This window comes from Eretmochelys imbricata, chromosome 1, assembly GCF_965152235.1.
Source record: "Eretmochelys imbricata isolate rEreImb1 chromosome 1, rEreImb1.hap1, whole genome shotgun sequence".
NCBI classification, from domain to species: domain Eukaryota; kingdom Metazoa; phylum Chordata; order Testudines; family Cheloniidae; genus Eretmochelys; species Eretmochelys imbricata.
In genome coordinates this window covers 333,927,494-333,950,157 of record NC_135572.1, presented here as the reverse complement: position 1 = coordinate 333,950,157, position 22,664 = coordinate 333,927,494, and the positions used below count along the sequence as shown (strand labels likewise).

The following is a 22,664-nucleotide window of genomic DNA, read 5'->3' as shown; positions in this document are numbered from 1 at the left end:
TTCCAAAGAGGATGGCTCTAGACTGTTCTCAATGGTAGCAGATGACAGAACGAGGAGTAATGGCCTCAAGTTGCAGTGGGGGAGGTTTAGATTGGATATTAGGAAAAGCTTTTTCACTAAGAGGGTGGTGAAACACTGGAATGCGTTGCCTAGGGAGGTGGTGGAATCTCCTTCCTTGGAAGTTTTTAAGGTCAGGCTTGACAAAGCCCTGGCTGGGATGATTTAACTGGGAATTGGTCCTGCTTCGAGCAGGGGGTTGGACTAGATGACCTTCAGGGGTCCCTTCCAACCCTGATATTCTATGATTCTATGATAAGCTTTCGTGAGCTACAGCTCACTGTAGCTCACGAAAGCTTATGCTCAAATAAATTGGTTAGTCTCTAAGGTGCCACAAGTACTCCTTTTCTTTTTAGGACTACACTGTAAGTTACTGTTAAAGGCCCTGGTTCAACAATCGGAACCATCTAGGTGAATTCTTATGCTTGTATTGAGCCCCATTTACTTCTCTGGGCACATCCACTTGCACAAATCTTATTGCAAAATCTGGACCTAAAAATTGTACAGTTATCAACAAGATCTGGATATTATTAGTTTACTTTCAAAATCTGAAAAGAATGAAGGGTCAACAGTATTGAAGCAGAGATGTGCTTTTCTATATGTTGCATTGTAATATATAATTAATAGCCTGGTAACTTTCGTATGTTGTGGTTATTGTCAACAACAGTTACGGAACAGTTACTTTTATGCCATTAAATTGAAACAAAACCACTTCTTACACAAATTTGAAGAATGGAAACTTAAGTTGTTTCATTCTTATTTCTCATATTTCTTTGTCACCCTATGTTAAGATTGAACTTGAATCTTACTAATTTTCTTATTTGTGCAGAATATTTCCTCACCTGACAGTTCCCCAGAAATTAAGAGGCGAGCTTACAGTCAAGAGGTAAGAATCTTTGTGAGAAACTGTAGAAAAGTCTGCTGATTCATCTGTACATCTTCATTAGCAGAAAAATCTCTTGTTTTGCAAGACTAATAGTAAACAAACCAGAAATCAGTCAACTGGTGAAAATGTGGCAAGTAATTTTTCTTCAAGCTCAGGTTGTCGACTTCTGCACTGCACATTCCCAGTTTTTCTCTTTATTTATCCCTTTCTTGTTATCTGCTCCCCCTTCTTAATTCTTTCCCCATCCTTCCACATTCTCCCACTTCCCTTCCATTTGCTGTTCCTTTCTTTGTCCCACTTAGAGCTTAGATCCTCTGTAACTACAGGCACTAGAGGGCAACATGATCCATACATTTGAGAAGACATAAATGAAATTTCTTTCAGAAGAAGACAGTCATAAACAGTGCATTATTCTGTAGATTACCAGCAACAAAATTTAAGAGTTAAAATTGGTGAAATAATCAATCCTTAATTAGTGTTAATATTAAAAAAAATTCCAAAACTCTAAGCACTGAAATGTCTAGAAATGATCAGTAAAGGTTATTTATACATACTTCTAATACTATTATGTCTTACACATTCAGCTAAAGGCAGTTCTTGAGAAATTTACCTTGTATATTCTAATGGGAGTCTTAAAAATGACTTAAAATGTACCTCTGAATGTGTGGAAAAAAATATTCACTGATACATGTTGTTGTTGTTGTTAAGTACATCAGTAGGTTAGAATGAACATGGTTGTCAAATTTTCATGTCAGTTGAATATATGAACTGTAAAGCTCATTTAAATAAATACTTCATACTTATAACTGGTTATTTTTAGACACAGGGCTTGTATAATTTTAATTATGTAGCTATATTTTACATAAGGTGGTATTGTGTCTGATTTAAGATTTAAATTACTAGCCTTCTATGATGCCTAGAATGGCATTTCTCTCCTGAAAACATTTAAAATGTCAGTGGTAGTAGGTAGGCCTGCCGATAGCAATTTCAGGCCCCGGAGCAGAACAGTGAGTGGCCTCCCTAGAAAGGGATGGCTGAGATTTATGACACTACTTTTTATCCTATTTGTAACACATTAGAACCTCTATAAGTAAGTTGTACCGTTGCTTGAACTTTTTTTTCCAGTTACAGCATCAGTATTAAACAAATTGTGAGCCTAAATATAAGCTGTAGAATTTGTTGTTTTGAATTATATATTTCAATTAAATAAATACATTATGGAATTATATTAAGTAATATATAAAACATTTAAAGACGCACAAAGTAAAAAAACACCTGAAGTATCAAGTAGGCTAATTAAACACCTCATTACAAGTTTCAGAGTAGCAGCTGTGTTAGTCTGTATCTGCAAAAAGAACAAGAGTACTTGTGGCACCTTAGAGACTAACCAATTTATTTGAGCATAAGCTTTCATGTGATTCATGTGTAAAAGACAAAGAAAAAACTGATATACAAGATGTAACTGAATATGACCAACAAAGTTAAAATATACAATACAGTACTTGCGTTTTGGTGCTGTGCGACATCATCACCCAGAGCAATGAGGAGACAGCAGGCATGATGTACCAAATCTACCAGGAGATCTCCGAGGAGGCAAGGCCGAGGGAAAACCTGCACCTCGTTCCTTGGCTGAGTGGGAGAGGTGGCCCCTCATCCTGTGCTCGTGATAGCAGCTAGTTGCAGCGAAGGGGGAAACTTAGGATGGCTCAATTGGGTGGCTGAACTGGCTGGCTTGTGTTTGGCAAGGAGCTGTAGTCCTGTAGTCTTGGGGGAGGAAATCTGGTAGCTCAGAGGGACCTTGTTCCTCTTCAGAGTTGCCCTGTAGCCAGAGAGCCAGCATGGCAGGCACAGCAGTTCCCGACCAGCCAGAGGAGGCAGCAAGCTCCACGGTTCCCAGGCTGCTGTTGCTGACATTCTGCCAGACGAGCAGGTGCAGCAGCGTTTTGGCAAACTGTTACTGTCACAGTGAGGGATGGTGCTCTGTATAGAGTAGCAGCAGCAGGAAATTGGATTTTTTTTTAATCTTAATTTTTATTTAAAAAATACATATCTATCCCATCTGCTTGAGCCCCTTTAAATTACCGGGGCCCCTGCGCAATTGACCCCGCCTCTCTGTCGGCAGGCCTAGTAGTAGGGAACCCTCTGGGCCTTGTTAGGTGACGCACTATTTGGAAAGGAGCCTGCCATATGTCATTTAAGCTCTTTAGGACCAGGAACCCTGCTTCTGTTGAGATTTCTTTGTATCATAAGAGCTGACATCTAAAATTTAACACCAGTATTTTGATATTGCAGACAAATTCAGAAATCTTCATTTGATTAAAATGTTATATCTATCAACATATGTAGCAAAAGTAGAAACATGAGAAATGTTTATTTTTTTTAAACTGGCCTGTCCATGAGATTGTTTTTCTCTCCTTAAATGTTCATGTGTTAAGGTGGCGGCAAGGAAGGCATTAAAAAAAACAAAAACAAACACAAACATCATTTTGAACGTGGCTCTTAAATGTGCTCTCTGCAAGTGGTCTAATTCTGATTAAAATAATTTGTTCCCATAACTAAAAGGGATTTAATTCTGCTTTAAGGATGCAGTCACCAGTGAAGTCTCAATTATATTACATGTAGTAGTATAAGAAGAAAAGTTATATTGTGAAAAAATAATATCTGCTATATGCCTTTTTTTTTCCCTCTCCATGCAGGGATATGACAGATCATCCACAATTCTAGCACTAAATTCTTTCAGAAATTCCAGTCTGACAGAAATGGGCCTGCAAGAAATAAAGACTATTGGATATTCTAGTCCAAGGAATAGGACCGATGTCACCAGGCAGTGCACTGGAGAAAAGGAATCTGTATCAGACCTTCAGCTGGGACTCGAAGTAATTGAGCAAAGTACACTGCATAAAAACTTGGAAGCCCCCTCACATGATAGGACTGATTCTAACAGCCAACTAGAAACTGCTCAGTGTGGTCGGGGTACAATTTATTCTACATGGGTAAAAAGCCCAGACAGGACAGGTGTAAATTTTTCAATGAATTCTAATTTGAGGGACTTGACACCTTCACATCAATTGGAAGTAGGAGGTGGATTCAGAATAAGTGAGTCAAAGTGCCTGATTCAAGATGATGCAAGAGGCATGTTTATGGAAGCATCTGTTTTTTGTACGTCAGAAGATGGAATTGCATCTGGCTTTGGAAGGACTGTCAATAACGACATCTTGATGGATGGAAATTGCACACCCCAGAATCCTCCACAAAAGAAAAAGGTTACAACTTTAAGCATCATTCATGATTTATTTTATATAGTCCAGTACATGCATAACTGTTATGAGAATAAATAACCACATTAATAAAAACAAATTATTGATCAGTTTTTACAGGTATTACAATGCAGATATTACATTCATTGTACGATTAACAGATTACCTTTTTAAAAAGGAACCTCTAATTTTCATACCTGAAAATCAATATACCTGCTTCTATCCCAAAATATCACAATACTATAGTTGAAGGGATTCTGTCAGCTTAAAAATCATATGCTGCAAACAAAGAAACTCATAGTACTAGTTTATTAAAAAAGATTGAAGTATAAAGAATATTTAAATGAAACAGTTACAGTACATTTAGGGTATGTATGGCTATAGGCCCATTTGTAACTGTCAGCCATTACCAGCACTAAAATCTCCTGCATAATGCCTTCAGTAGATGTTACTATGTTGAGTGGTACCCGTTCTCTCTCCTTACAGAATGGGGAACAGGAACACTGGGGATGAGGGTGTCTCTCACCTGGCAACTTGCCAGAAGTTCTGCCCCCATAGTCATTAGCACTTCTAGATTTCCTCTTCCTTTTTTCAAACTTCTTGTTGCAGTAATGAACAGGGTTTTCCCCCCCTTTTTCTCTTTTTTTTACCCCCTCCAACATGGCCGATCAGCTCAGGAAAAGGAAATTCAAGTCCAGGCTGTGCTCACATTGAGAGATACATCCACAGCTAGATACTGAAGGCGAGCTGTGTTGTTCTGACACTCATAGACATGGTTGTTCCCAGTCATGTCACTGCAGCCCTTTTTCCTTCCAAGGCACCTTGAAGGAGGAGGAAAGGAACCTGATCTCAGCTGAAGCCAAACAGCTATAAACTCCTGCAACTACTCTGCCATTCATCCTCATCTGATGCTTAAGTGAGCCTCATTGTCTTTAAATCCAGGCATAGCCACCTAGGCAACAAAGGGATTTCTCTACTCCATCCACAGTCCTAAAATCAGTGTTCAGCATACTTTAAAAGTTATAATTTCCTACCCCCTCCTCTCACTGATGAGAAATGTTCTCAAAAGTACTGCAGTGTAGGGTTTATGTCTACCATACCAGTTACTCATCTCCTGATGAGAGAAAAAATGTAGTTTCACACAAGAGAAATTTCCAAGAAAAGCAGACAAAATTGCAAACCTCCTCTCTCTCCCACCAAAGCTAAGAAATCAAAGGAGGGCTAAAAAGTCCAAAGAGCACAACAAGAAATCAAAGAAACATCAGATTTCTTTATTCCTCCTTTTGTATCAAAAAAGAGAGGAATTCGTAGAAACTGAGGAAGAGCATCCTGAGAGAAAATTGTAGGAGAATCTTTTCCTGTCCAATAAATTTGAAACCATGAGGAGAAAAGTAATTACCAAACTGGAATCGAGGCATCTAAGACCATTTTGTAGAAGCATACAGATAGGGATCAAGTTAAGTCCCTTACTTCTAAGATCAAATTAGTTATAGGTGTGTACTTGTTCAGTATTATTGTGGCAGCCTAGGAGTTTCCAGACATGGGCAAGAGGCTCATTGTGCAGACTCCAAAATTTTATCAAATGCAGGAACCCAAGGATAGTACATACTGAGGTGGCATCAGCAAAAGATACGGTTTATCCCCTCCATAGGGGAACTTCTTCCCAAAGGAAAATTTAAAGAAACTAAGACAAGATGTCAAATCTTAAAGCAGCCAGTTTACAGTGGTTTTATCCAGGCGTACTTCATGATATAGTACAATGACCTCCAGACCACAGATTGCACCAGTCTAGAACATGAAAATCCTTAGATGTTTGTCTGGTATCATCTTTAATGGCCATTGTTTCTGTGGATACAGTGCATTTTGTTGTGAAAGCTTTGGCCTTCAACACATTGCCAAATGCAATATTTAGCTATACCTTTGAACTGCAAATGAGTATTCCAAATGTACAGTTTCTCTAATACCTACCTGAGTTATTGATTGCTTACATGGAGTATAGAGGTTAGGTGAGATTCTGGCCAATCCAGGAAATGACTTCTACATGGATGACGGAGCTTCTCATCTATCTACAATACTGCTGTCGTGTTAGTCAATTGTATCACAACATGGGAGTTCAAGGCTTCCTTTTGAAAGGTCAAGAGAAAGGGCCTCAAATCTAGAAAAATGTATGCTTAATTTCAACTTCAACACCAGTTGAAAGAGAACTCTCAGACCAGAAGACTTCCATGAATTTTGAGGACGCTTCTCTAGAGAGGATGACTGGTCAGGCTGCACCTTTGACATCAGAACTGATGGGATTACGGAATCCACGCCTTACTGTTCACAGATTGGGATATGCTTGTATTCCTTAGGCAGTAATCTCTGAATCTTCCTCATGTGTAGATGAGACTACACCTAAACAAAACAGTCAGTTCCAAATAATGGAAACAGAGCCTAATAATGATGTGTATATATAGAGGGAGATCTTGATAAGTCTTTCCTTACTGGTATATATCTCTCTCCTCCCAAGTTGTTATATGTGCATCTCAGATCAGGGTTTGTCCACATATGAGTTATTCTGGAGTAATTCCGTATGTAGACACTTATTCCAAAATAAGTGTCCACATGTGGAATTATTTCAGAACAACTATTCTGCTTTAAATTAAAACCGTATCTTATTCTATAATAAGTTTCATGCTTAGACAAGCTCTCAGATCTCTAAATTCACGAGCATCTTCAGAGTAGAGAACTGCTTTGCTGAACATAGTCTGGATTAACATATTACCTAGGCAAAAGTACATGTATGCTCGGGGGCCCTTGAGACTGGCTACTATCATTAAGAGAATGTTTGCGAAAGCTCTGATGCAGATAGAAGACCAAGAGGCCGTGTATTGATAGTGTTTGTGACCGTAGGTGAACATGAAGAAACAGCTACCACATTCTGGACTGATATATGAAATTACACTTTTGTTAGACATATGGAGGATTCAGTAGTTCGGGTGCGAGAGTGGGATTCACAAGGCCACACTTCAATTCCATGCTCCACCGCAGACTTCCTGTATGACTGTGGGCAACTCACGTAGTCTGTGCTTCAGTTCCCAATCTGATAAATGGGGATGTGATTTCCCTAACACACAGGAGTGCTGTGAGGAGAAGATGGTAAAGACTGAGACACTCATATACTATGGTAATACAGATGCTGCGACATTACAATGAATGGTAAGCATAGGGTCTCTGTCCAGAAAAGCAGTTTTCTTGCACATGTTGTGATTCCATCAGCTCTAGAACATAATGCATTTCTGACCTTTTCTTCCTGATGAAGAATATGGAGTATACCCTCAAGAACTGTTCTTGTTCTGGCACAAGTTATACTGCTCTTACATCAAGGAACTGGGATCTCGACTGAAGAATCAAATATTGTTAAATGAAGTATGAAAATGAGAGACAGTGAAAAATTACTTTGGAAAGCAAATCAACTTTGGGGAAGATCACTGGTGCACTACCTACAGGAACCCTCTGGCTGTGGTGGAATTGTGCCATATGGGGAGAAAATACTAAGCTCAGTTATGGATAGAGAGAGGGTGAACAGATGTCCCGTTTTTAAAGGGACAGTCCCATTTTTGGGGACTTTTACTTATATAGGCACCTCTCCCCCTTCCACCCCCATCCCGTTTTTTCACTGTTGCTATCTGGTCACCCTAGATAGAGACCATTCCTTTTGTTATCATGCAGAGAACGTTGTTGATCTCAAGCTCCTCTACTGCATAATTAGCTTCTTCAAAAGTTGAACCATGTCTGTTTAAAGGACTGCTTTAAGCAAAATGAGTATCTGAATTCCATTTACTTATTTTATATGAGTGGGGGGGTTGGGGAGGGAGTGAGACAGGGCAAGACAAGGCATTTAATCTTGCCCTGTCTCACTCCTTCCCCAGGTAGAATGCATCTTCAGTCTTCATATCCTTTCTAATAGGAAAAGTATGAGGCCCTCACCATTGGAACAGTTTGCAAGTCAACTAAATGCTGAGGCTATCCATCTTTTTCAAAATAAAGTGACCTGAATTCCCTTGGATGGGTCCCTTATCATATCACTGGTCACAGTCTTTTCTAATTTCCCACCATTTCTCTTAATTTACAAAACAGTAAATACATGAAGGATAAGGCAACACTTAGGCTATGTCTACCCTACAGTGTATGTTGCTCACCAAGCAACATAAGTTACACCAACATAAGCACCAGTATGGACAGAGCTATGTCAGTGGAAGAGCTTCTGCTGCCAACATAGCTGCTGCCACTTGCGGAGGTGGTTTTATTATGCTGATGGGAGAACGCTCTCCCATTGGCATAGAGCGTCTTCACCAGACGCAGTGGAGCTGCACCACTGCAGTGCTCTATATGTAGACAAGCCCTAATTCTATTTGTTAGACTTAATGGAGATGTTCATAGTTCAACCGCTTCCTCCTTTCTCATAATGACTTAAGTGGGAGCTGTTGGTATCAACATTTTTTAAAATCAGTTGTGCCCAAAAATGGATTCAGGGTACTAATTTTAAGCTTCTATTTTTTAAAAAATCTTGGCCATTGGGGGTGTGTGTGTGTGTGTATATGCAGTTGGTCAGAATCTCAACAGTTGTAAATCTGTGTAGCTTCAGTAATTTTTTTTTTTCAATGGCACTATGCCAATTTATAGCAGCTGAGAATTTGCCCCAGTATCTCATGCATTTTCTGTTGTGGCACTTCTGTTCCCTGGGTTTGGGGTTTATGAAGATAAGGCTCAGCACAGGTTGCCAGTAATAGACATGAAAGCATAAAGGGGTTAAATCTAACTTGCACAGAAGGCTGATTTCTTAATGAATAAAAATACTGTCCAGGCCTGAATATCAGTATTTCAGCTTTTTGTTTCAAACCCAAAGGTGTACACTGAGAGCAGCTTTGCACAGATTTTCCTCCTGGATAGAAGGAAGCATAGAAAACACAGCCTGTTTAAAAATTTATATTTTAAGGAGACTTCCGAAAGTTACAAATATATATAAAACCTTTAACATTAAGAAATATAATGTACATTGTGTTCTTCAGTAATGAAATGAAACCAGTTTTGACAAATAATGTTGTTTATGCTGAATCTCTACTTTATTATTATATACTATTTATATAATAAAGGGTTAATTGAAAACAAAAATGCATGAATTGGAAATAATTCAGATTGTCATTATTTAAAAGAAAAAGTTATGGAAATCAAATACGGATGTTGCAAATCTTTCCGTATATCAGAACAAACCATCAGCCTACTGTTCTGTTTTGTTTTAAATGCAAATGCATTGGCGTAAAACCAGAAAAATAAAATAGTTTAAAATGGCCACCACTATCATATGGTAGCTTGAAGTCCCAATATTTACAATGCAGTCCCCAACAGTGCAGCTTCTGCATAGTGGGACCTTCTCACACTCACTGCCCCAGATCCATTCTCCGCCTTTTCCTAGGTAAGAAATACATGCTTCTTCTGCCTGTACTCCTGTTTCTATTCACCAGATACCAAAGTAAATCATTTTGTAAATCTCCAGAAAAGAGTATCATTAGCCCTACTAACTTACCTCCTCTTATATTTTAGAGACAATTTAAGTGGTATATCCATTTGAAGTTATTTAAAGAGAACTGCTCTGTAGATTTTTATTTCAATTTAATTTTATCAGCAATCAGAAGTTAACTGTGTGTAAAGAAAAATGAGTAAACTTTTCCTCTTATTTTTTTTCCATAGGTGTCTTTATTAGAATACCGAAAGAGACAACGAGAAGCTAGAAAAAGTGGTTCCAAGACCGAGAGCTTTTCTCTGGTTACCGTATCTCCTCATGCTGCTGGTGGAGGAAGTATAAGCAGTAACAATGGTGCTAATGATGGGTATAACAGTGGTGAAAACGGGGAGCAAACTGATAACACTGCTAACCTACCTTTACCATTGCCAGCTACTGTTTATAATACAACTCCAGAAGAAGCTGGCAACAACTGTCCAGCTAAAGAAGTTTCTTCCAGTGAGAAGAATGAACCAGAAGTTCAATGGTAAGCCATTTAGCACAGGTTGCAAGTTCAGAAAATGTATTTGCATAGCCAAATAGACAATTGGAGAAGCAATCTGCTACATTTTCACTCTAAATTTGTAGAGTGTCTAGGAAATATTACATAGCATCAGTTTATTTTATTAACAGATATGGGGGTATTTTATAGAATCTAATTTTGTCAAACTTGTATTTTGATATTTTTTTTATTTTGTCAGTGTGCTACGGTGGGATGACTTAGGAGCTAAGGCAATGGGATACCATTTATAAATACATAAATTATACATTTGAACAGAATACCTAATCTACATTTACTTCATAAAAAATAAGTTTTGGCCAGAAGCCTTTCTTTCAAGTGACTGAACAAATATTTTAGTTCCATTTTCCTTACAATCACAGAGAATAGATTCCTCAGGGAAGTGATTGGAATATGTATACGCTCTCGGTCCTGTCACTGAAAGTTTGCATGTGGATTATTCAGCACTTAAATATTTTAAAATGCTGTATGGTGAAGAGGTGTGTTAGTAAATAGTCCTATTTAGCCAGGGTGAAACAAATCAATATTTCTTGTTTCTGTGGATTATAAAAGCCTAGATAGGATGGCAGGAGGAAAGGTCAAGATTGTAACTTTCCACATAAAATAGAGTATTTTTTAACTACACTTTTTGGAAAGAACAGCATCCCATCTACATTAGGGTTCCCAATGTTGCTAGCACAGGTAAAGGTGATCTGGTATTAGCAACAATGGAGAATTTTCGTCACATTTCCCTACTGTAGAGAAGTTCCCCCAAAGATTCAGCTCACCATGGGCTGAGAAGCTGAGCAGGAAGAGCTGCCCCTTTTGAGCAGCAGAATTCTCACAGTTGGACTTCACAAAACTTTAGGCAGGTTTTTAATGGAGTACTTAAAAAAAATTAACTTTGCAGTGGGGGATCATGCAGAAATTAGTGTATTAGGATGTAAAGGGAGGCACCTGAAAAACAGCAAAGATAAAGCAATCAACCAGCAAGATACAGGGGGAATGGAAAATTCCTTACCAATAATTTCCTTTCTGCTAGTCCCACAATTCTGGGGTGCTCTCCTCTCTCTACAGCTCAGGGAGGCGGATCGATATTTTGGCACCCTCTGGTCTGGCCCTGCCCCCTCTGCTCCTGCTTGCTGCCAGATGAGGTATTCCCAAACTATAAAACTTACATAACATCATTAATAAATATTCCAGAGATAACGAAATAAATATGTACATTAGACCAAGGAAGATGGTCATATGGTAACCATTCCACTTAATATCTGACCCTTGACTACTGAACCATCCAGGGTGGGTAAAATAATGGGAGCTGCTGATAGCAGAAAGGAAATTATTGGTAAGAAATCTTCCATTCTGTAGCCCAGCATCTCCCACTGAAATAGCAAGCAATGAACAGAAGTAGGGAGGGTTATGAAAAAAAGGGTTTGGTAGGAAAGAAGTACCATCCTTTTTGTGAGGTCACTCAAAAGTCTCTTGATTTCTGAGCCACTGCATGGAGCACCTTCCTGCCAAAGGAGGCCTCTGCAGAAAATAGTTGGTCCACCTTGTAAGGCTTGCTTAATGAAGGTACTAGCTATAGACCGTGTGGCTGTTTCACTGATTTCCAGTGGACATGTTCACTTGTTCCAATCATGAGGTTGCTAAGGCTCTCATGGAGCGTGCCATTATTCCTTCTGACACAGGAACCAATGATGATTTGTAGGCTTCCACAATACATAGTTTAAGCCACCTCATGATGAAGGACTTAGAAGCGCTGAGTCCCTGGCATTTTCGGTGGAAGGGCACAAGTAAGGGAGCCTGATCTTCGTGTGGAGTCTGTGTGCTTGAGAGATTTTCAACACTCTTCTGACATCTAAGGTGTGCTACATCTTTTCATTTGGATCTTGTGGTTTTGGGCAGAACGAAGAAAGTGTAACCTCTTGGGAAGCATGGAAGGAGGAATTTACTTACGAGAAGAAGGGATTCTGGTGTCCTGAACATCACCTTGTCCTCATGTACCATGCAGTAAGGCTCCTGTATAGATAAGGCTGGCAGCTCCGACAGTCTCCTGGTGGTTGTGACAACTACTAAGAAACAAGTTGCAATAGATAGATAAAAGGCCGTCTCTAACATCAAACACTCAAAAAGATGGCTTGTCAGGGGACTCAGAACTTGCGAAAGGTCCCATTTTTAAAAAAGTGGCCTGAGCACAGTCTGGCGAACCGGACTGCTCAATCTGCCAGAGAGTCTGAGGCTTCTGCAAATAGCACACTACTAAGAGCAGACACCTGAGGCACAGTGGTACTGGGCTGAAGGCCTTGGTCTATGGCTTCTTAGAGGAAATCCTGACTAGTCAGAATTCCTGGAGTTCTGGGATTTTGCACTGTGGTTTTGGCTTTTGTTGAATCTGGACAAGATAGAGAAGTACACTTTTAGCATATCTACTCTTCTAGATGAAGCAATGTCTTAATGACCGGAGGACAGAGCTCTCAGTACCCAGGCTGTTAGCTGAAGCTGTTTTGGGTCCAGATGAGGAAGGGAACCTTGTGAGAAGATGTCCAATCTCTGCAGAAGCTGGAGTGGGGGCTCCAGTGTCAGCTGTATCAGGTCTGAGAACCCACGTCTCCTTGGCCAAAAAGGAATTATCAGTATTATCACTGTTCTCATTTTCTTTTCTGGACCACCCTCCACAGTAGTGGAAAGGGTGGAAATGCATAGAGTAGGCCCTACAGCTAGCTGTGCGATAAGGCATCTGCCCCCATGGATCTGGGGTCTGCCTCCATTGTGAAGTATTTTGGCCTCTTTGTGTTTGTATGATCCATGAACAGCTCGGTTGAAGAGGGGCTGAACATCTGACCAATGAGATTGAAAACCTCCTGATTCAGACACCAGTCGGAGTTGTTGACCCTGCACCTGCTGACCCAGTCTGCCTGCTGGTTCAGGTCCCCTTTAATGTGGAGTGCTCTGAGAGAAAGGAGGAACTGTTCCACCTGTCTCATTATTTCCTTTGCTTCCATTTATAGTTCCCTTGTGGTTGTTTAAATATGTGATTATAGTAGTGTTGTCTGATTGAACCAGGATGTGGTTCACCCTTAGGTTGAGCAGGAACTGTAGCAGAGCTAGCTTGACTGCTCTCAGCTCTAGGTTTATGCTATGAGCCATTTCTTCCTTGCTTCAGGTTCCCTGGGGTGTCTGGGTCTCTAAGTGAGCTCCCCAATCCTCCAGAGTGATCTCAACTGCAAGGACTAAAGGATCTGGAAGGCAGATGGCCATACCTTTGCAGACATTGCTTTGGGCTGACCACCATTGTAAGGAGTTGATCACCTGTGTTAGAACGTGTACATGATCTCTCGTGTTCTGTAGAGTGGTCCTACACCTTTTAGTATGAAGACTTCTGATGCATGATTGTGACCATGGAGTGATCCCTATCCAGGACACCTGGAGTCCTAGGAGTTGAAAACATAGTATCTGCAACTCTAGAGCAAGAAAATTAATTCCTGGATGGAACCAGATATCTTTTCTTGGCCCTGATGATGAAGCTATGGGCCTTAAGGAGATTCATTGTCTGGGATGTGGCCCTGTGCACTGCTTACTGCACTGGAGTTCTGGTCAGGATGTCATCCAGGAAGGGGGAAAAGGGGAGTTCCCGTCAACCTTAGTCTCACTATTATCACCACCACCATTTTTGTAAAAACCCTGGGGTCCGAGAACAGGCCCAATGGGAGCGTTCGGTACCAGTGATGTTTCCTGCCACAGACAAACCTCAGAAGACTGCAGTGACGCTTTATGTGGGGATATGCTTCTGCTAGATCTACTGAAGTTAAGAATTCCCCCTAGGACAGGGATAGGGTCTCCATCCAAAACTTATTTTCTTATCCACTTGTTTTGAGCCTTTTGAAATGGAGAATAGCTCTGATTCCACCCCCTTGCACTTCTGTATAATGACAAAGATGGAGTAAGAACCAAGAGCACCCTTCTTGTGTGGGAACACTTTCTGTTGCTACCATATGCAGATGAGATAGTTAGTTTGTTCTGGATCAGATTGTTTTACGTAGTCATTGAACTGGGTGAGTGGCTGAAGAATGGATGCGGTAGAACAATATTTTCAGATTCTGATTAGTTGTACATTTTAGTATGTTAGAAAATGGTGAATGATACTGGTTATTTACTGGATAATTAACTTTTTGCTCTTAGTGTCAAGCTGTATTAGGATTGTAACTGGAATTTAATTAAACACACAAAATAATATATCAAATTTATTTTTATTAAACAAAACACCTTTAAATGGTTTGGGTACATCAACTTCATTGTTTTTCCATGAGCTGGAGAGTAAGTTTCCATAATGTATGGAATCCTAAATATTCATAATTTGAGAACTAAGCTTATCTGAGCTCAGGTAAAGAAGCTATAAAATAGGAATATGAAACCATTCAGGTGAGCTCAGTGGATGATTCTGATGAAATACATGATGGTGTGTCTGGGAGTCAGAGGTCGGGTCCCAAAGCCTGTGATGACTTTGCTAGTCTCTTGCACCTAGTAGCACAGCCTCTGGGTCCCCCCAAGAGTCAAGCCCTTAATGCAGGTCATGGCCTTTTATGCCATATTTATAAAGCTTGACCTCAAAAGTCAGACTTCACCCCAGATTCATTCTTTATATAGAAAAAAGTTAAGTCAAAGTTTTTGATAGCCTCATGGAGTCAGTATATTTTTATTTAAATGTTTTAAGAGATTATAATAAGTTTAGGCCTTAACATATTTTGTTTTAAATTCATATTTCATTTAAAACAGGTTTATTTTTAAAAAGAAAAACGTATTATTTAAATAAATTTTAAAAAATCACTAATTTTTATCCACCCTGGTCAGAGCCATAGGTGGCACCTGGCTAATGAGCTGGAAGCCATGGCTTAGGCTGAGAACCTTATTGAATCCACTGAGGCATCAGCTATAAATGCTTTTGCTTGGGAGACTCTTTAAATTGGAGCCAAACTCAGGGTGATCTCTGTCCTTAAGGGCTTTGAGATCTTTCAGCCAGGAAGGAGATGATGTTGCAAATTAGGTAGCTGCCAGGGACACTCGGTGACAGAAAAGGCTTCAAAGCCCATCTTTCTATCCATGGATTCCTTAGGATAGAATTCCCCCACCAGGGAGGATGCTATAGTGCATCATCCTTTGGTAACACAGCAGTAGAGCCCTTTGGTTCTTGAACATTATAGAGCCTGAGGTTACTCTTTTTAACATGCTTGTTCCATTAATTCTTCATCACTTCCTTGAAGGAGGAGTGAAGAGCTGTTGAAGCCTTGGGAGGATTTTGAGAGGTGAGGTTTATGCTCAGGAGTCTGCTCAGGTTTCAGATTCAGATAGCGCACCTTCCTCAGAGGGGAAGGAGGAGGAGGCAAAGAACTTTTATCTTGTGGATTTTTTGTGCTTTCTTGTTTCGTGCTTTCTTGTGGATTTTTGGCTCGGGAAGGAGTGTTCTGCATGATCCCCTGAGTTGAATGGGCAGAGTTCTTTGCTTTTGGAGCTTCTTCCTGCTCTGCGCTGGGGTTCCTGGTCCATTGTTTCCCTGTTGGAGTTGCAGCTGCCTTGCTCGGTAAAGGACCTCACTTGCCTGTCCAACTTGTAGCTCTGGGACCTAACGCAGTTACGGACAGAAGTCTGGGTGCAACTCACCATCCACCTGAGAAGCCTACCTTACATATAGAGCACTACTTGGATTTGACCGAGTGCTTTCTTGGCTGCTGAGACTGTAGTGGAGGCTCAGGGAGGGTTAACTGCCCCAGGGAGCAGAAGGAAGAATGACCAGGAGGGAGAACACTGCCTCCACTGCCTTAAAAAAACTGGACAGAAAAGTTAAAATAGAATGAGTGGGAGTAAAAGAAAGTGCTATTGTCTGCTGCTGTTGAGGCAGAGTCTGGCAGCAAGCAGGAACAGAGGGAGTGTTACCAGATCATGTGGTGCTAAAACACGAATCCACTTCCAAGAGCTGCAGAGATAGAAGAGCAGCCCAGACATCCAGAACTGTGGGAGATGCTGGGCTGCAGAAATAAAGAGTGATGGGGGGGAAGAGAAAACAGGATAGAAAGAAGTACTAGTCTGAACACTGGATGCTGCTTAATTTTTTCCCCATTAAGCATTATTAGAGACCTTTAAGGATATTTTCAGGACTACCAACCAGGCCTACAGGTTACCATACAAACCTAGCAAGGCAGAAAAAAACACGGCTGACTCCAGAGTTCAGATCCAAGGAACAGGTTTATTTCAGAATAGGTACAAAGTGCCAACACCCTAGTGATCAGTTGAGGTATGTTTGGTCAATGATCTTGCTGAGTATATACAGACAAGTTTTTGCCTTTGTTTGTGTATAGTCTTAAGTCTGCGTACACCCTTCTATGCCCAGGATGACACCCTGCTGTCTAACAACACCCCTCTTTGATTCATTACATAATAATGATTAACAATATTTATGACCAAATGTAAGATTCCACAATACACTTAATCAATACTATCAATCTTAAATATTTGACAAGGACTTTCTTGGTTTATCCTGATTATATTTGGTGGGGACATTGTGACCCCTCATTGTTAATTCATCCTTGTTCTGCACTCAAATATCAGGGACGTTTCAAGAAAAGAAATTAGGGATACTTAATGAGCCAAAAATGTTGTTTTGCACTCCTTCCCAGAAAATGATTATTCAAAAGTTTGATGAACCATACTAAACTATGTATAAATTTATATTGATTATACATTTGCTCATATGTATTACTAACTAGTATGTGAGACATATATATAGTACATATATGTCACATACTCGTTAGTAATACATATGAGCAAATGCATAATCAATATAAATTGATTATATATATGATCCATTAAATACACTTAGGCCCTTTCATGTGGTAAGTTTACTTAATGATTGACTCACCTCCTTACAAGACTTAAGAAACCAAATGTTTTTCAGAAGCCAACAAGGCCACTGTAGAGTAATCCTGTAGATTCACTGATAACTAATCAAAACATTTTAGAATGCAGAGGAAGAGTTCCAGTGTTGTCCATTTCCCCTACCAATGCGTGGCACTGCTCTCAACTCTAGCTAATATGGCTTGGACTCTGCCCAAAAAAACCTGTGCTCATGTAGCACCTTCCAGAACTGCTTTACAAATGACAATGAACTAGTCATTACATCACCCTGTGTGATATTATCTTCTCTATTTTACCAATGGATAAACTGAATGACAGAGAACGAGGCCTAAATTTTCAGAAATGTCCACCAACGTTGGGTGCCCAATTTATCTCAGTGACAAAGCATCCTTCCCTTTCTCATCCATGTAGTTTCTACAGTAAGAAAAAAGATCCTGATCTCTAATCTCTTCATATTAACAGGAATTCTGTTAGTGCTAACTTCCTTTTCTGTTCAGATGAACATGTTGCAGAAATTGTTGAACTTATTCCATATTTGAAGTGAGAATCTATTAAAATGAACAGCCTAATTAACTGATTACATGTTTGTCGATAGGAACATTCTTTGTCTTTTGTGTATACTGTCTATACAAGAACAAGTGAGTATGCTACACAGTATTCTTGCCCAAACAGCTGCTCTCTCACCCTATGTTTGAGTTTAAATTATATACATCCTGACATGTGAAATGTAGAATTAGATCTCTTTAATGTAAAGAATATTTTGTTTGTTTTTTAAAGGACTGCTTCAACTTCAGTGGAACAAGTGAGGGAGCGAAGTTATCAAAGAGCTTTACTTCTCAGTGATCATAGGAAAGACAAGGACAGTGGTAAGTTGGCTTACTATCAGTCCAGAAAATGGATTCATTGAACTAATCCACATAATAGCTCTTAGCCATTTTAATATTATGTTCAGATCTGCTTCATCTGTAGGACGAGAATCACCTTGTAGTTCATACTCACCATCTCATTCAAATATCATTCCTCAGTTGCAACTTAAGGTCCTTTATTTCACTGAACTAATGGAAGGTCAGTAAGCAGATGACCTCGTATCATGCTTGCAGTGTTGAATCATATCACTTAAAACTTGAAAAATAGTTCTCTGGAGTTGAACATAAACTGTTCAGTAGTGTTTACAAAAGTCTTGTTTATCAAATTTCTACATTTTACTGTGATTTTGTTTGTAGACCCTGATCCTGAAAATCCAGAGTCCACAGCTGAATGTCCATCCCCAGATACTTCTCAAAAGACTTGCAAGAGTCCTTCAAAAGCAAGCAAGGTAATAGAGAGTGAGTGTGTGTGTGTGTGTGCGCACATGCGTAGATAAGATGCACCCAGCACTAATGTGTAGTTTGATTAGATTAGTACGTATAGATATGCAGTACATTTGGGAATGTCTTTCTTGATTGTTTGAAGTGCTTTTCACTTAGGTAGTTGTCAAGATCTTTTTTCTTTTACCTGTTATGCATCTGTGTTGAATATGAGCAGCAATAACTCTAGCCAAGTCTCAACCATGTAATATGCCACATAAGACATTTTTCATCTAATCCAAGTAAAAAGTTACCATTGCTTTCATTCATGATAGGGATTCTCAATTGCAAAGGACTTGCCAACACCAACAAGCACATTTAAGATCATATACCTTAGCATAGTACAAGTGGTATTGTTTATCAAGATTTTCTGATAATTCCAAAGAATAACCAGACTGATTAATCTGTTTTTTATCCTAATTCTCTGGAATATGAACAGATAAAATCTATTCAATCCTCATAGATCATAGGCTCATTCAAATATGGAATATTTTGGCTATCTCAGTTCAATTAAAATTTGGTATGTGTAATGTTGAATGGTAGTGACCAAAGTCACAATTGCAGTGATTTTTTGGGGGAGACAAATTGTTTCAGTGGTTTTGCATTTTCATTTTAAAAACCAAATAGATATAATTTTACAAGGAATCTGAACTCTAATCTTTGTGCTTAAATTCATATTGAAAATAAAGTGTCAGTTTTTTAACAGAGAGGGTAATAAACACTGATAGGAAGAAAATTGCGTGGTAGCTACTGGCATAATATTAAATGGAGGAATTCAGGTTGTAATGTTCAGTCAGTTTGTTCACATTATCCCAGTTTTAAGATTTGAAGTTTGATGTGAAACCTGTAAATTATTTTGTATAGAACTTGAAATAAATCCCTTAGTATCAGCAGTCCAGGGCTTTTATAAATAACATAGATTGTAAGATATTTCAAGTAGTGACGTCTTCTCCAGTGTTGTTTTTTTTAAAACCTGGGATGCTTTGTATGCTGTATAGATAAGAAGTTTCAGTGCATTTTGGTAACACTGTATCATGAGGATAATGCTACCATTAAGGAAGCTTAGCCTTCCACCTGTATCTATCGTTTTCTTTTTCTTTTTCTTCAAATAATGAACATCCTGTGCACCTGCCAAGGAAAACAAACTCTTTTTGATTTCTAAAACACTTACTGGGTGAAAGTTATTTTTAAGAAACTGGTTTTTATATATATATACTTTAAAACATTTTGGGGTAAAGTTACACTGACTTTGTTGTTTCTCTTCATCTATCTAGCCTTCTTCACCTGGTCCTGTAGTTTCAGCGCAATCAATTGGGAGAACACCCACAAAACCAGATTCTCACTGGGAAACTGCAGTTAATGCTCCAGAGGCTGAGAATGCGAATCATCCAAAATCTGAGCTGCAACAAAAACAACTGACAAATAATGTCCAAGTACTTTCAAAAACTCACCCATCTCAGTCGCATTTGCGTAGTTCAACAGAGCAACTTTCCCATTCACAAAAGCTGCCTTCTGCACCTTTGAAACTGCACTGTCCCCCTTCACCTCATGTAGAAAATCCTCCAAAGTCATCAACTCCTCACGCACCTGTACAGCATGGTTATCTTTCACCAAAGCCTCACTCACAGCAGTTAGGATCTCCGTACAGACCTCATCATCCACAGTCACCTCAAGTTGGAACACCTCAGAGAGAAACACACCGAAGTTTTTATCCAGCAGTACAGAACCTTCAGCCTGGTAGTCAGCAGCAAGCTAGTGGACAGTTGTTCACCCAGGCACCTTCAGGACAATCTTCAGCAACTTATAGTCAGTTTAACCAACAAAATTTGAACAGCAGTGCACCGCCCCCACCTCCTCCCCCACCCCCTTCTTCTTCTACTTACTATCAAAACCAGCAGCCCTCTGGAAACTTTCAGAGTTATAGTCAGTTAAAGGGTAGCATACCCCAACAAACTGTTTTCTCTTCTGGACCAAATCAAGCACTTCCTGGCACTACGGGCCAGCAAGCAGTTCCAGGACACCATGTAACTGCAGGGCATTTTTTGCCATCTCAGAGCCCCAGTATTCATCATCAGGCTTCAGCATCTGCTGTACCTCCTCCTCCTCCACCACCACCTGCTCCAGGACCTCATCTTGTACAGCAGCAAAGTTCCCATCAGCAGCATTCTGTAGCACACGTAGTAGGTCCAGTTCATGCCGTGGCAGTAGCCCCTGGATCACACATTCATTCTCAAGCTGCTAGTCACCATTTGCCACCACCACCTCCACCCCCAGGTCCTCTGCCCCACCATCAACCTCCTCATTCCACAACAGGACATCAAGGTCTGCAAGCACAACACCAGCATGTAGTAAATTCAGCTCCTCCACCCCCACCACCTCCACCTTCCAATGTTTTAGGCTCTGGGCATCACCCAGCATCAGCACAAGGGATACACCATCCATCACATCAAGGACCCCCACATTTTCCTTCAAGTGCTCATTCAAATGTATCTTCCTATTCATCACAAGCCCCACATCATACCACGTTGGGACCTGGACCTCAACATCAGCCTGCTGGAACAGGACCTCACTGTCCACTACCAGGTCAAGGTCCTCATATCCAACCTCAAGGACCAAACAGTATTCCAACACCTACAGCTTCAGGGTTCTGTCCTCATCCTGGCTCTGTAACCCTTCCTCATGGTGTGCAAGGACCTCAGCAGGCATCTCCAGTGCCTGGACAAATTCCTATTCACAGAGCACAGGTGCCACCAACTTTTCAAAATAATTACCATGGTTCAGGGTGGCATTAAAATGGGACCCTTGCTCCTAAACATTTTAAAAATGTTTCTGTAAGATAAACTGTGTATATTTCATATGTACCTGTTCAAGGTACTTTTTAAAGCTTGTACATGATACTTTGTATAAAAGCAAACACCAGTGCTCTTTCATTGTATTCTTTCCATTTTTTTGCTTTTTTAAAATTCCTGAAAATGTGCTGTTCAGCCAGTATTAGGTATTTCTTTTTATTTTGTAAGTGAACATTCCAGCAGTTTTTTCTGGCAGTAGATTTGATGCTGCATAATCTTTAAATTTTATTGTTGCAGTTAAATTCATTTAGTGAATGTTTTCTATATTACTTTTTATACATATGTAATTAAATAAGTACACTGATAAGAGATGGCACGAATAGGTTTTTCATTTTCTTCTGTCAACAGTTCTTTGTGTGCATATAGCTAGAAAACAATGCAATACAGATTTTTATAGTTTGGCGTGGACATGACTTTTGTTTCATCAGTTATTTACAGAAATGTAATTTAATGTATAGATTGTTTCTAATATCTCTGACAACTGCTGTAAATACTGTTTCTTTTTGCGTGTAAAATTGCTTAAGGCTTCTTTCATTTGATATAGTACTGTACATAATGACAAGTCTCTTTTGCAAAAATGTGTGATCTTTGTGGAAGTAGTACAGTATATGATCTTTAATTTTTTAATATACTGTCACATTGCAGCACTGGCTGGGCATTTTAATTCATGTTAATAAATCACAATTATGTCAGTTTTAACACTGTCCTGAGAGTTGTGTATTTAAGGAAAAAATAAGGTTATAAGTGACTGCATGTCCAGCTATTTAAAAATCTGCCAGGATTGTGAGTGCTATAATTAGAAGTGACGGCAGTACTTTATTTCCTCTTCAAAAATACTGAGTTCCCATTTCATGGATATTTTATTCTTCCTGTGAGGAAAGCTGACCAGTTGCATATTCCACCTCAAATTTCATCTGTGAAGCTGTCCATTAAAGCAGGGGTTCTCAAACTGGGGGGACATGAGAAGCTTTACGGGGCAGGTGGGGAACTTACTGTGCACATTCAGAGCTGGGTGGCCAGAGAGCAGCAGCTCCTGGCTGGGCACCCAGCAGCAGTGCAGAAGTAAGGGTGATAATACATGCCACTCTTAATTCTGTGCTGCCTTCACAGCTACTGCTCTCCGGCTGCCCAGCTCTGAAGGTGGGTGGTGTAAACTACTACAGCCACAAAGAAGAGAGGGCAACAATCAAATAAGTTTGAGAACCACTGCATTAAAGGTTAGTGTGTTCTTTTCCTGCTAATCTTAGTGATTAGAGATGAGGAAAAACTACTTGAAATATCAGTGTAGTGTCAGTTTACTGAAACATGTTACATTATAC

General features: G+C 39.7%; 1 protein-coding gene across 3 annotated transcripts in view; it reads left to right on the top strand.

The window, feature by feature from the left end:
• KMT2E (lysine methyltransferase 2E (inactive)) overlaps positions 1-22,044 on the top strand; it is a 120,056-nt gene extending 98,012 nt beyond the window's left edge. For 2 of the 3 annotated variants that reach the window (XM_077835665.1, XM_077835674.1), the window contains exons 20-25: positions 887-943; positions 3,640-4,206; positions 9,931-10,229; positions 17,928-18,016; positions 18,374-18,465; positions 19,771-22,044. In XM_077835665.1, the coding sequence (XP_077691791.1) occupies positions 887-943; positions 3,640-4,206; positions 9,931-10,229; positions 17,928-18,016; positions 18,374-18,465; positions 19,771-21,288 (2,622 nt within the window). In that variant the 3' untranslated portion in view covers positions 21,289-22,044. Of the gene's footprint in view, positions 1-886; positions 944-3,639; positions 4,207-9,930; positions 10,230-17,927; positions 18,017-18,119; positions 18,216-18,373; positions 18,466-19,770 lie in introns of all 3 variants that reach the window. The other variant, XM_077835683.1, reaches the window with a different exon arrangement.
• The last annotated feature ends 620 nt before the right edge of the window (positions 22,045-22,664 follow it).